General features: G+C 40.5%; 1 protein-coding gene across 1 annotated transcript in view; it reads left to right on the top strand.

The window, feature by feature from the left end:
- The window catches only part of sema6a (sema domain, transmembrane domain (TM), and cytoplasmic domain, (semaphorin) 6A), a 99,162-nt gene extending 97,127 nt beyond the window's left edge, over nucleotides 1-2,035 (top strand). The window contains exon 19 of the mRNA XM_053325304.1: nucleotides 772-2,035. Within this exon, the coding sequence (XP_053181279.1) occupies nucleotides 772-1,934 (1,163 nt within the window). The 3' untranslated portion in view covers nucleotides 1,935-2,035. The remainder of the gene's footprint in view (nucleotides 1-771) is intronic.
- The last annotated feature ends 13,776 nt before the right edge of the window (nucleotides 2,036-15,811 follow it).

Here is a 15,811-nt window from a genome sequence, read left to right as displayed (position 1 = left end):
GTATGTGTGTGTGTGTGTGTATGTGAGCAGATTACCGTTGACCCCATTTTATTGCATACAACCTGCTGCTCCCACTCTCCCACAGCAAGAATACTTCATAGCTGCTTTTATTGAATTATCTTTTATTTGTCCGTATCGCAACCCGTCTTTGCCGGTCTTTGAAAGTGGCGCTTTCATAAGACACTGATGACACAGCTCATTGGATTTAGCGCCTAATCAGAGGCTTTTTAATGTATTCTCTGTGATTTATGAGATTGGATCCAAGCTTTATGAAAAGTCTCCCATTTGCATCTATGAGAAGAAAGGGTTTGGGTATTTCAGGCTCCTTTATCTCCACTCATATCTTTTTTTCATTTCAGCAAAAGGTTTTATCTGGGATTTAAAATGTGAATCATAATCACCCCTCCAAAACACGTTTTCAGTCTAAGATTGGATTTCCGAGAAATATTGAATGTTGCTACGTCAAGCTACAAGCATTTGTGCACATTTTGAATAGGTGTTCCTCATGATGGGATAAACGCTTCTTCATTTGCATGTTTTTCATGAAATTGTTTAAACCTTTAATCTTTTTATCCAGAAAATATCTTTTAATTATTGTAATTCAATATTGTTTTTTTTATTTTTTTGGCTGGTCTAATAATATGCATCTTTCCCAACAGCTTTATTTTTCTTAGAAACAAGTTCCCACAACATGCAGCGGCAACAGCAGCAGTAGTATCAGTTCTTGCTGTAGTGTGCATATCTGAATGTCATCTCCAAATTTCTCTGCAGGTGTGATCCGTGAGAGCTACCAGAAGGGTCGTGACCAGCTAGTACCTGTGACCCTGTTGGCCATCGCAGTCATCCTAGCGTTTGCCATGGGGGCCATCTTCTCTGGCATCATTGTCTACTGTGTCTGTGACCACCGACGGCGAGACATAGACCTGACAGGCCGCAAGGAAAAGGACAGCCACCACCTCCACTCCCGCAGGGGATCCATGAACAGTGTGACCAAGCTGACGGGCCTGTTTGAAACACAGGCCAAAGATGGTCGCCCTGAGGCAATCCTCACTCCTTTGATGCACAACGGGAGACTGACACCAAATGGGAAGATGCTGATCAAAGCGGACCAGCACCACCTGGACCTTGCTGCTCTGCCAACTCCTGAGTCCACCCCCATGCAACCGCGTCGAAAGCCCAGCCGAGGCAGCCGGGAGTGGGAGAGGAACCAGAACCTCATCAATGCTTGCACCAAGGACATGCCACCTATGGGCTCTCCTGTTATCTCTACTGACCTGCCCCTGAGGGCCTCACCGGGCCACATCCCCAGTGTAGTAGTCCTGCCTCTGCCACAGCATCAGCACCAGCTCCAGCCTCATCTACAGCAGCACCAGCAGTCTTATCAGCATGAGTATGTGGAACAGCCCCACCACAGTGACCTAAGCATGGTCCACAGTGTCATGGACGACCAAGGGGCAACCCTGGAGTACAAGACAGTGAAGAGCCCTTGTCACAACCTCAACATGGTGGATCCAGATGGGGTGCTGCCACCTCGTGTACCCCAGCGAGAGGCCTCCCTCACCGTCCCTCCTGCTGTCCCACAGATGGGCAAACGTCTGGAGGTCCATTCATCAGTCTACGGGCTTCGGAAAGGATCAGGGTCCTCCGCTTCTGGATCGTCTGCCCTCAAGAAGCACAACACCAACTCATCTAACTCCTCCCATTTGGCGAGACATCACAGCTTCAACCGTGTGGAGACTCCACCCCCTGCACCCCAGAGGGTAGACTCCATACAAATGACAGCACAGGGCATATCTCTGTCACGGCAGCCTGGAATGAGCTCCTATGATTCATTGCCTCGAACGGGCATCAAATATCTCAAGCCTGATGTCCCTCCCAAACCCTCCGTAGTCTCACTCTCAACAAAAGTCAAGTCCAGTGACTCCTGCACATAGTCATCTAGTTATCTAGTCAGTCCAATGTGAACGGACAGTAGTGAAAGGATTTTTTCTGAAATAGAGAAAAAAACAGGGAATACTGTACAACTTGCATCTCCTTTTAGTGTTTTTTGTTTGGTTGGTTTTGGTGTACAGTACAGTGGAAAATGCAATACATTTTTTAAAGGAAACACTTTCTTTTTATATAAATATGTAAATATTATAAAAATGGTTGTCGTCATTTGTTGCCGTTGTCGAGCACACGCTCTGGCTGGCTCCCAGTTCCTGTGTAGAGACACATGGGAACACGTGCTACTGAAACAGAAGAAGATGATGCCTGTCCTGAATATTTCATCCAATGGTGCCCTGTAGCATCCAAGACGGTGGCTCTCTTATTCGTGGTGTCTTTGGCCACCGGGACTTGAAATGATACTTTATCATGCTAGTTAAAGCACATAAGAAGGCAGCACGGGGGTTTGGAGAGTAATCGTTGTACAGTACCTTGAGAGCTGGGGAATCCGAGCGAGCAAGCACTTGGACCCAGAGAATGAGCTTGGACTAAAAGGACAGACAGCTGCCTGAGTTCTGTTGGAAACTGTGAAAAGCCTCTCAGTGTTACAGCAATCAAGTCCTGCCTTGGTTTGACTAAAAGCCTGGGCCAGAAGAATCTTCTACTGTACTGGTTACTGAATAACACATGACTGTTAATACTAATAGCTTGTTGTATTTATTTTTATTAAGTGCTTTTGAAAAAAAGACTGACTTTCTAGGCTCAGTGAGAGAGAGACTACAGAAGAGAGATCTTTTAATATTAATTAATCAAGTGTGATGAAAAAAAAACTTATTTAAAGTCATTAAACTGGAGCCAGTAGAATTTTCTTAATGACTAAAGGTCCACTAGGTCTTACTGTGTGCTCAGTGGGACCTGCAGCTTGAGATATATGTGACCTCTGTGAAGAGGAGGAGATATTTATTTAAACTGTGCCAGGCAGGGACTTTTACCTTCACGGACCAGAATTTCCATTGTTTTAGACCAATCATAAAAAAGACTTCCTGAACCTCACCCTTTTACTCCTGCAATGAGCACCCCCTCCCTCCCTCCCCCAATCAGCACTGTGGTTTTGTGTGAGTCAGTAACATTTGTCCTGATTGGTTGCTGGCTTACCGGTGCCATCAAAGCTCACTGTTGCATGTTGCAAAGAAATAAGAGATGCAGCGGCAGCAACAGTATGGGAATCTGTATACACACATACAAAAAAGAAGCTGTAAGTGTCGCTGCAAGCAAACGGAGCGGTGCCTCCATCTTGGAACGTATCGTCTTCTACAACAGCGTCACGCAGATGAGCAGGCGAAAAAGAAAACTATGAAAACATCTCTACTGCCTGCTTCTTTTTCCACATGTAAATTTGTGCCTTACACCCTAAAGTAGTGACAATGTTTTCTTTAATAGCTGTCAACTTGTCTCCTAGTAGTATTTTTTATTTTTCTTACATCATGATATTTCCCTGGTTTGATAAAAATGCAATTAAAGAATGTAGGTGTTATTGTTGTATTTCTGGTCCTTAGACATAACACACTTACAGACCAGAGGGAGGAGAGGAATAAGGATTGTCTTTCTTCTTTTACTCTTTCTCTCTCACACACACACATACACACACACACATATATATGCACAAACACACACATACATACACCCTCATATTTGTGGTTCATTTCTGATTGTGCCATTAATGCGCTTAAAGCAGCCCTTTATGTTGTGCTGGCAGTGTCGATGAAGACGTTGTGAGTGTTTTTGATTTTCTATTTTATACAAAAGTCCTGGTATTTGTTTTTACTTTTATTTTTGCTGTCTGTTTGTTTGGAGTGAAGGTTAATTGACTGATTAACTGAACAATTAACATTTGTTACTTGAGAAAGGCCAATGTATGTGTATCTTTCCCATGCACTGCAATGCTAATGCAACGACCACACTAGCAAGCATACAATATGAGATACTCACAAGCACCCGGTGTACTAACACAGCTCTAGGCTTCTTGTGTGAATCATAACACTCAGTTGTTAGGCAGTTGCATAAACAGGCTGGTTCCTGTGAAGAAAGTTGAACAACAATATTAACAAATGTACCTTAAATAACCCCCTTTTTCTAAGAGAAAACACAGGTTAAGGATGTTTTATAGATATTTGTTTCGCTTCACTAACTCTCATTCTCAAGGCCTTAAGAATGGCTGAGAGTGTAACTAATACCAATCAGACTTTTTTTTCAAAATTTCGATAGGATTTTTATTGATCACCCCCCTTGTCCCCCAACACTTAAATCAACAGAGCACTCCCTTAGTGTTGTATGTGTAGATAAGTAAAAGTTTTCTTGATATCAAGCAATTTTCTGTTTCTCAATGGAGGAAAGCCAACTATGTCTCAATCCACAGCTAACATGAGAAGGACGTGTAGGATCTGTGACCTGACTAACGTGTACATAGACGCTTGCAGGGTTCGGTTGCAAATGACCGAGGAAGAGTGGGAGCTAGGAAGAAGTTCCCCTTCAGAAATATGGTCTGGGGTCAGTTGAGACAGTTATCCCAGCAATTACTCACCAAGATTAGTAAGAAAGGGTGTATTTACTCCAGACTTCCAGAACCCCACTGCACTGTAGACCGGTTACTGGACGCTCCAAGGCCCTATTTACACCCTCCAGTGTATTGAGGAGTGTATGAACCAGCAAGTTTCCCAGGCATGGAATAATGCTGATCTACAACTACAATGTTCAGTTGTGTCAGCTCTTGCCTTGGAGAGTTGTCGTGTCCATACAGGGAAAATCTGTCTGGTTCAGTAGGTTAAATGTCCACACCCTGTGTAGACGAGTAAATTTAGCCGTGGGTGCATTTAAGATTCTGTAACATGGAGCGTTTTGATGACAGAGTTTTGAACTTTTTAAAGACTGGATTGGGTTTGACTGTGAAGGCTGCTGTGGACAGTGAGGTTCTTTGGTGTGTGCCTTTTTGTCTTTCACCCTTGTTATAATACACTGCTATTAGATGCAAATCATCTCTCTTCTCAACTTCGAAAACCTTTTAAACTTTGTAAGCTTGTAAGATATTGTGACGTTTTTTGCCCTACTCTCTCCACTTCCTTAACATCTGATTCACGGCTTAATGTATGTTGTAAAGAAAAAAACTCTTTAATTTAATGCAAAATGTATTAAAAAAAAAAAAGAAAATAAAATTCTTGTCATGAAGTCTGTGATATGTCCTTGACTTTTTCACTTGTTTCTCTGCCTGAGGTGGTTGTCTTTTCACTAGGAACATCTTTAGTTGTTTTTGTACAATACTGTTTAGGGGAAACCATTCCCAGTTTTTGAAGGTTATTTCAATTGAGAATCTGCACTAAGGAAAATGTACTTTTATAATGTTGCCATTCCTGTCATGCATACCTAAGTGGATAAAAGTATAGACTGCAAATAAAATGATTTCTTTAACTTCAGAGACATATCTATTAAGTAAAGGTAAGACTAGGTTATGAGTAGAGGGAATAGGCCTGTGCCCTGCTTTACAATTGATTATACTGGTTAAATGAAGATGAGATTGGAGGCAGCTTTCTATTTTGGCAGTTCAGTACAAGAGGCACTCTAAAAATCAACCTTCAGACCATAATACATAATTGTCCAAAAGGACATTAAGGGCCTGATTTACTAAGATCCCAAATAGTGGGTACTAAATTGCGCGCACAGTGCAATAGATTGCACGTTTCGTTTGCGTGCGTTTTGCAGGTGATCTTCTAAGAATAACTGTGTAAATGAAAAAGGGTGCAACAGGGTGGAGACAGCAGTATTTAAATGAGGGGTTTGCGTGTCTTTATGGAGAGTTTTGACGAGCAAAAAGCTGCAAGCGCAAAATGAAATGTGATCAGGTTCCAGTGGAAGAGTTTAACAAATATATTGAGTTATATCAAAAACAAATATTACGAGAAAAACCGACATATGGGAGAGTATTTGTGACACGGGTGGAAAAATCTGTCATTGTGCCTGTCTCCTCCTCTCCACAGTGACAAGTCATCTGAGCGCAGTGCACAGCCGGTTAATACCTGCCCTCCAAAGGTATTATTTATAGACACAGTTAGCGTCAGAAATAATACCTTCAGGTTTGGTGAATCACAATGCGTGTGCTAAATAACATATTTGCATTTTCTCCTCCCTGTATTTCGCACACTGGGGTTAAAACGCCCCATATTACATATTCATTATAGCAAACGTACTAAATTGACAGCGTGTAATATCTTGCACTTGTTTGCTTCAAAGACACAAACCTCAGTGCGCAGCATTAAGGCTGACTTATACTTCTGCGTCGGAACGACGGTGTACCTACGCAGAGCTCTCTGCGTCGATGCGGACCCCTACGCCGTAGCCTGACGTGCACTTCCAAAAAATCTTAACTACACGTCACGGCAACGCAGACCGCAAGGGCTGTGATTGGTCCGGTCAAAACGTCAGTTCCTCCGGCAGTTGCTTTATTTATTAATAATGAACAAAAGGTATGTGTTTTCTGTTATTAGAGCACATAGCACAATGCTACATGCTACTGTGACTGGAACATAAACAAGGATACAGATAGAGACACCTCTGAAACCACACACACACACACAGTCACACCCCCAAGCAACACGTTCCCTCGACGCAGAACTTCGAAAGGACAATGGCAGCGTCACTCCGACGGCGTATAAATCAGCCTTTAGTAGATCAGCTTGCACATTTTTTGCGGGTGAATGTCAAGGTTGCACATGTTTTTACACACGCAGACCTTTAGTAAATCAGGCCCTAAGAGTTTATAAGTGTAGTGTTGGTTCGGGGTAATCAATTTTAATTTCATAAAGAAAATCAATAAACTCTTCAAATATGTTCTGAATGTGATGGGGGATGCGGTCTTTTCTTTTAGTTTGATTTAAAAGCCTGTGCCGCTGCATTCAGAACCAACTGCAGTGAAGCATATGTTTTGCTATAAAATGCAGCATATGAGGACTGATAATGATTAAAATGGAATACATTCTCTTTCTCAAGGGCAGATAGAAATGGTAGAGTATTTGAAATATTGATAAAAACGTGGCCAAATAACATCTCCCACTTGCTGCTCTAATCAATATTTTTAGATGACAATGCACCACAATCAATGAAGTGGCTATGTATTAAGGGAAAGGTGTTGCTTGTAGTGATGAACCAGCAAATAATCTTCACTTGAGTCCACAGTCCACCCTGTCAGCTCATTGTTTTGGATTGGCCAGCCTGCAACTTAAAGTTTTTTTTCTTCACTCTCATCACTCTCAACCCCATTGTTTTCAGACACAGCTTTCTTCAGCTTTTTTCAGTAAAAAAGATCTGATAAACCAAATGTGCACAGCCTGCCCTGCAGGGAATGGCAGAGACACATCTAGCAAGTAGCTGGTGAACACATTTAGCGGCTAAATAAACATTTCCCTCAGGAGTTGGTGGAAACCACACTAGAACCAAAAAAAGACCCAGTTGACAGTTCTGACACCAGTTGGTCAGAAACACAACTCCAAACTAATGCTAATGTTGCTCCAAATCTGCTGAATGTGTAAATATGAACATATTTGCCAACAGTTTTGTTGTATGTGAGTGTTATGGTCAAATCTGTAATGCCAAGATTGTCCTAAGTGTCAGTTTCTCAACATACAAATTTAATTTAAGGTTGTTTTTTTTGTAATTGAATGATTCATTTCAATGAAGAATTCCCGAGGAAGAAGCAGGCTAACAGTGTCACTGTTGGCTGTGTGTTCATTTACTGTACATAACACTGAAATAAGTCATGGCATATGCCTGCTTAGTAAGTAGTTAAATAGAGAATGTAAAATGAGGAAAGAATATTATTAGAACTCAGCAGAGAGGGATATTAAACTACTTAACGCAAAAGAGAAACCTATTTAAACAGTTCCCATGTCAAATCTTATTCATTATATAGCACCTTTTATCTTATTACACCCACACCTCTGGTTTAACACAGATCATGAGAACAAATCTCATCAGCAGCAGAGTCAGTGTTGACTAACACTTATGAGCACCAAATACTCCCATTTCAATAAAGTTCTTTAGTTTCACATGTAAGTAAATCCTTGGCATCATTTTATCAGGAAAGGTGGCTTTGGCAGGTAGTTTGACACCCCTGCCTTTGATCTCGAGGTGAGTCATAAGTTAACAAGCGTCGGTACAAGTCAGACTGTGCATGGAGATCAGATAACCAGGATGTGGTGCTGCTAATGAGGCCTGTCGCTGCCTTCACAATGCAGCATTGTACAATCTCCACTGAGGCAGCCTTGTGTTGTTGTACTACTCAGAGATCAAGATTCAGATTTTCACCACTAAGTTTATTCCAACATGACAACAGCACAATCATATCTTATGGTGACTAGTGTGAGCCTGCCCTATTACAGAGTTAGTCAGAGTGTGGTTAGATGACCTGAAAGGTCGGCATCTAAGCGGTCAAAACAGGTGAAGCCTATGATGTCTTTGTGTGTGTGTCGGGTGGGGGGGGGGCAGAAGTTAGAGACCTAGAGATGAAAAGACTATCCTCATAGTAGGGGCAGACTTCAGGCTACACTTTTGAAACACACAATCTAATGTGTGTAATCTAATCTATTTCAATAGTAATGCTACATAAATTCAAATCCTGATGTAACTGAGTGGCTCTATTCTTCAGCACACTTTAGTCAGTGAATAATTATTTTGTTTCTCACTTTCCTTTAAGTTATGTTGTATATTTTTCTTCCTTTGGCAAAACTGCAGTCATTTGTAAATTCACCTTTACAAAAGTAATCACCACTGAAACTCAGCACACTGATGTGGTGTGAGATTACAGTATTTTGTTCAAAGTCAATGTTATGCTGTGTTTGTCATTGTTGTTGTTATTACTATGTTTGCTACAGTTTTATTTCATTCATGGTATTATGGAAAATATAATTATGTTTGAAAAGCTGAGGATTATTTTATGGGCACATGCAAATGTCTGTTAATTTTGTGTAGTCCAATGTTTGAGTGGTGGTTGGACAAGAATGATTTATTTCAAATTATATTTTATTATATTATATTTCATTTGTCTTTGTATAAGCTGTCTTGGTACGATCATATTAATGTTCATTTCATTTCATTTAGTGTAGTTAATGGACAAATATATAATATTGTTTTGTCTGATTTGATAGTTTATTAGGTGTCTTTTAGGTGAGAGCTGTTCATAATATTCAGTAATATTCACTTAGAAAAAACAAAAATTAGGAACATATCTCAGTGTAGTACCACACAAATCAACAGCACCACAAACTACAGCCTCCATAATAAATATACAGGTAAATCAACACTAATGAACATTTATCAAAAATGATAAATGGACTGCACTTATATAGCACCTTTCTTGTCTTCTAGTCTAACAACTTAAAGCATTTTACAATAAATGTCAACATTCACACACACATTCATACACTGAGGGCAGCAGCTGCCATGCCAGGTGCCAATCTGCAGGATCTAATCAAAGGCTCATTCAGACCCACACTCGCACATCGCTGGTGCAGCCATCGAAAGCAATTTGAGGTTCAATATTTTGCCCAAGTGGAGGAGGAAGAGGAGGAGCTGTGGGTCGAACTCCTGATCTTCTAATTAGTGAACAACTCGCTCTACCTCCTGAGTCACAGCTGCCCAAAAACTGACTATTGTATTTTTCTTGGATGGATTTACTGCATTAGTTATACCTAGGCACATCTAATATACTGGCAACTCAGTATACTGAAAACTGTCATTTAGGGATTCCTTGATGTTAACTGTTTCTGCATGTTCGTGGTGTGTTACAGCAGATTTGAGCAAAGAATATAAACTAAGCTGTGAGGTTTCTGTGTTTTTGTGGCTTTGTACACTTATACTTTAATGCATTGAATCATTTAGAAGTTAGTCTGAATTTCTGTTTGATTAGCAGTCGCTATGGGGATGCTAAACACTGCCAAGTGTAAATCTTTTCTGTGTAGATCACACTGGCTTGTGACCTGACATTATGACCTATCAATCCAAGAGCTTGGTGGCTCCTTTGCCTGCCAGTAACAGCTACAGAGGGCAGCCTGCCAGACAATCCAGGCAACAAACTCACCAGCCAGTCAACCATTAAACCCGCCAGCTAGCCTTTAAGTCAACCATCTAGTCAATCATGCAGCTATTGCCCCTGCCCCCATCAGTCCTACACAACTCTAATCCACCCTGGCCATGGCCTGGCAGTGCTCATTTCGAGTGCTCCGCAATCTGTGGTCACAACAAGCTTAGCCGCATGCTAATCCTTGCCTTCCCATCCAGATATCATTATCCCAGCACTGATACTGTCTGCATCCGCCGCTGCTCTTAATGGCACACATCCTAGTTTTTTATGCATTCTTCTGCCAAAATATGGTTGCTGCAGCTACAACAGCTACACAAACACAAAAGAAAGAAACACAAAGGCCAAAAAAGATAGACACATAAACGAACGGAAAAGAGATAATTATCTGCCTTGTCAAAAAATAGGCCTGCATAGATTCAAATAAAGTCAAAATACAGACAGGGAGGCAGACACATGCGCCCACACACACATTAACACATCCTTGAGTAATGTGTCCCCTGTGAATTAATACAGCTCTATATGAGTCATTAATGGGGGTCAATAAGCCCCTCAACGGCCATTTCCAATGTTGGTTGGTTTGTCGTTAATGTGTCATGTATAAGAGCATGTGAACCTCATAGTGGAGTCAGTGTGTCTGTTTAACAATCATGAGAATGTGTGTGTGACTGTCGGGTGTTCGGTCGGTGCAGTGTGCTGTACTGTGACAATGAGGTCATGTTCTCTGTCATTTTCCTGGGAATTTGGGGGTTTGAGCAAAATGAAAATAATTTCATTCTGCAGTTACAAACTTAACTCATTCGCTCACTAAACTTTACAAGTTTGTTCAAATGTGACTACTTTTAGGCCATCAAATAAATTATTCAATGTTTCTCTTCCAGTTTATTCTGTTTGGTGTGTAGATGGAAGTATTTAGATCTCAATTCAGGTCATTAGAATTTGCAAAAATGATGTGAAATTATATTATATAATATATGAGTTTAGAATATTTTCGTCACACATACAAGACATAATTTGACAAGTGAATATGAAAACTATATGGAAAATTCTAACAACAGAGATAATAGAGAGAGACCCATTTTATTTTCTTAATTGGAGCATTTTGGGGAACATAGAACACGTTTGTTGTTAATAGCAGCTCTGAACGGCCACACTCAAAGGCAAAGTGTAAAGCTAACCGTCACAAAGAGGTGTGAGATGTGATAATTGTTTAAATAACGGGATAATGGTGCAACATTTCATACAGTTTCTCCTAAAAGACATTAATAGTGTTGCACTCATTTGCTCATCCGTACACATCAAATGTGATAGGAACGGTTGAGTGAAGAATTAAAAAAATAGAGCTCAAGGGTGTAGTTTCTCACCTCCACCTTCTGTTGGGAGTAGGGGGTGGGTTGGGGCTCCTGTAGCTGTTAGACCATCTGACAAGCACTTCTGTTGGAGTATACTGGCACCTTTAGACTCAAAGACAAAAGTATTTCAAAAACTCTGGCTATAGTCCTGACAATGTGTCTCCTTGTCTGAGTCTGACTTGCTAGTCAGGTGTGTGTGTGTGCGCGGGCGTGTGTGTGTGTGTGTGTGTGTGTGTGTGTGTGTGTGTGTGTGTGTGTGTGTGTGTGTGTGCGTGTATGTGCACAGCAGTTTTCTTTATGAATGTCTCTAATCCAGGACTCAGAGGAAAAACAATCTTCCAGTAGAGATGCAGAGCTTATTGCTGTTGTATTTGTAAACTGGTCCCGACAGACCACACCGCACAATACACTCGACATATAAATAATATACTGGATTAAATTTGCCTAGTTTTACTGTACTTGTACTTTTGTTAACTATTATAATGGTAATATTATGGTCCTTTGTTATGTTGCCTCTTCCTGATAAACCCAGGCAGATTTTAAAAATGTCAGGTCATGAAGCATGGCAGTGATAATCTCTGCTTTGCTGAGCATCTTTATGGTTTACGGTCAGATTGTCTAACTGCACCTTATGTCTTGTTCGCAGAACAATATCTGCTACACTTCATATTAAGCTGATTAGGTCTTGCAGTAATCTGGACATTGGCCAAAATATAGAGCAGATCAGACATTATTGCTTTGTTGAATACATAAAAGCCCACTGGAGACATTATACCCTTGTACGAAGCATATAAACACATCTCAAGCACTTAAGCAGTACTAAATGTACCTTTAAGGCATTTAGGTGGCCTTGTTGTGAAGAGGAGAGACCCGGAAAGGTGTAAACAATGAAATAGGCCTTCATGCCATGGCTGTGGTTATTTTATGAAGCCTGGCAGCTGCAGGGTACAAAGAAAAATGTGAAATTCAAAGAGAGATTATTCAGATATACTGTGAAGAGTAAAATTTAACATCATTGTGTGACTGATGCCATAGCTTTCTGATTATGTAAGTGTTTGCATGCATCTTTCTGAAAAATATGATGCTTGCATTCATACAAAATCCAAAATGTGTGTCATTCCTATTCCATTAATAACCTGCATTCTGCACACAAGCTTTAACCAGGAATCTATTAAAATTTCCTAGAAAATGTTTCATGGTATGATGGCTCACTAAGGATGCAAGATGCACGGAAGTGATGCCTTTTCTTGTGTGATTTCCTGAACACTCAAGCATGCATCATTCATCTAAAACTTCTCAGAAACCGAGAAGAATCCAGCAGAAGATTCTCAGCGAGGATTCACAGGAACGAGGGCGAGAGCAACTGTCTCTCACACTCTGAAAAAAGCCTTGGGCTGTGAAGAAGCAGCAAGAGGAGTATACCTCTGAGACTTCTGATGGCAGAGTGAGCGGGGAAAAGAGCCAAGCCTTGTTCTGCTGCTATAAGCCCTGCACTGCATACACTGAGAAACGAGCAGGGGAGAAATTGGCAGTGGGAATAAGGGCAAGACGGTGTAAATTTGGAGCACAAAAGGCTTATAGGGCCACTGTGCAAGCATCCCTGTGGCCCTGTATGCCTGTGCATGCACACGCAGACACACACACACACACACATACACATACACACACACACACACACACACACACACACACACACACACACACACACACACACACACAAAACATATGCACAGGGCTTAAAAGGTGGCTGAGGAGAATGACTGGCGAGGGGATCAAAACAAAGCCCATGGGTGATGTTGGAGGGAAGCTCAGGGACTCAGGATAGAAGTCTGCTCTTCATCTGACGGTCAGATGCATATTTGAACGTGCACACACTCACACATATATACCAGATGTCTAAGAGTAAAATGACCATAACAGAAGGAGAAATAGACCAAAAAAGACACACCACCAGGAGAGAAAAGTCAAACTCACATCCATTAATTTTCACATATACACAAACACACAACACAAGGCTGCAACTGACTGATATTGCCAGGAGTGTAAGGATAATCCTATGAAACTGTTTGTGTGGAGGAACTTAGTTTCAGTGGCCGTGAAGAAAACACCCTCCAAATGTTGAAGGAAGATGCCAATCAACTTTATACCACAATAATCTGTGACCTGGTTTCTCTATGCTATCATCCTCTTTGAGGAGGTAAAAATAACTACAACATATCTACATCCAATTATTTTCTTTTAGGGCATCCCAATGTTTTTTGTTAACATGCCTGCTATTTTCATAGTCACAGTTCAGAGCCACCACTGACCCGGGCAGAACACCATATGGGTACAGTAAATATTGTGTGGAACAAATAGTTTGAGTAGTATTTGCAACAGGGGCATGGGTGCAGCGGTTAGCAATAAAATGTGGTTATAATTCAGGAAGAGCCAAAAAGTCATAATTTATGGTAGTGCATTTCCCATTAATGGTGTCATCCTATGAGGAGCTCAGAGTCACTACTGGGGTGACAAAGACATAAATGAGAAATGTCATTTGATTTATGATTTTGCATATGTTGTTAATTTTGCAAGGGAAAGACTAATCAGTGTGTTTGGGTATAAACAACTCCCTCCCAAAGCTATAAACATTCTGTGCTGTGAGTGATTACATAACTGATTTTGTGAAAACGACAGTTACTATAAAACCAACAATTATGAAGTCAGGAAGTGATTAAAAGACCAGAAGGTTGGATTTCAATGTCTCAATAAAATGAAGCCCAAAATAAGATTTTTTGTTTATTTGCAAACTTACAGTAAGATACATCTGCTGAAGTCCACAACTTTAGGATTTTTCCATTGAAATTGTTAACATTGAATATGGAAAGGAAACATGACTAAAAGTACTCAGAGTACATTAGTGAATTTGGATACTCATCATAGACACTCAAGATGTTTAATAGTAAATAACATGATAATAAGGGTTAGGGTCATAATAAGAGTAATAAAATATCCAATGACAGTGTCTAATGTGAGTTGTTGCTTGTATGACGCTACAGAGAATTATTTGCTATCCGGCTGCAACTTTATGTTTTGGTTTAACTGTCACCGCTCTCATAGTGACATTTTCAGCCTCAGTAGGCAGCTGCTTTAGTGAAAACACTCCAAAAACTCTCTGTAAACTATCTGCTCAGCACCAAACAGCAACCAGAAACATTTAGCAACTACTTGGTGAACCTAATGAAGCATTGGACAGCTAAAGCGCCAGATATTTTCCTCAGGAGTTGATAGAGATCAAAAACAGAGCTACAAGACCATGAGTATTCATTTTTCATGTGGACAGAAACACAACTCCAATTGACTGATAATGTTAATATAATGCTCTCTAACTACTGGGTGGATAAATTAGCAACAGTTTTCTAACAAGTTTACCATTGGTGCTTAAAGGATGATGTTGTTGATGATGTTACTTGTTTCTGTTGCCCAAAAAAGTGGACAGAAAATCAATTTTTGCAGGTTTAACTTTGAACTGATTTAACTCCTTAACTGATATATTATTGGTATTTGTATTGATCTTTTCAAATGCATATTCAATCTCAACTAAAGACATATTTATTAATAGAACTCAACTATGGTCCCTTAAACCAGAATTTGAGCCTGTGTCCCTGCAGTCATCAAAACGTGAGAGCATGAGGTTAAAAGAGTAGTATGTTAAAAGTCTCACCTCCCTCTCACCCTCTCAGGTCACTGTGACAAGGGACAGGAGTGAAAACATGCACGTGTGAAAGCTGCCACATACTTGTTAATTTGCTGACATGGTTTCATCCATCTACTCTGAGTGAAGGAACAGAGCGTGTCATCTTATTTTGCTTTTCCACCCTGCGGACATGTACTCTAACATTAGACTTCACTTAGGAACAGAGTACTGCTTTCTTGTGCTTTGACTGGGTTTATTTTAGTCACATCATTATTTTTATTTTACATAATCTTTCATTGTATATTTATTCCATGCAGCCCTCGCCCTGTTGTTGCACTCCCTGTTGTGTCAAAAACTTGATGAAAAAAAGTCTTGAGATTAACACAAGCATGGAAAATTAATAAGCATGTCATCAGTAATATAAATTCATGGAGATTCCTCTCCCTAAGTGCCGGTCATTCAGGAGAGGAGAAGTTAACTAATGGATCAAATGGAAATGGAACGTAAAAGATATGAGAGCTGGAGACTCGCAATATTTATCTGATAAAGTTGTTTCTGCAAAACATTAGCTCCCTTCAGTTAAGACTATTTAAGGACAGAAAATCTAAATGGGCATACAGTACAGTATAAAATCACTGTTGACTTTTTAAGGACACCTTGCTAGTACTGGGTTGGACCCCCTTTTGCCCTCAGAACTGCCTTAATTCTTCGTGGCATAGATTCAACGTGGTACTG

The sequence above is a fragment of the Scomber japonicus genome, chromosome 9, assembly GCF_027409825.1.
Source record: "Scomber japonicus isolate fScoJap1 chromosome 9, fScoJap1.pri, whole genome shotgun sequence".
Taxonomy (NCBI): domain Eukaryota; kingdom Metazoa; phylum Chordata; class Actinopteri; order Scombriformes; family Scombridae; genus Scomber; species Scomber japonicus.
The sequence above is the reverse complement of the archived record's forward strand: the minus strand, read 5'-3'. Positions and strand labels throughout refer to the sequence as shown.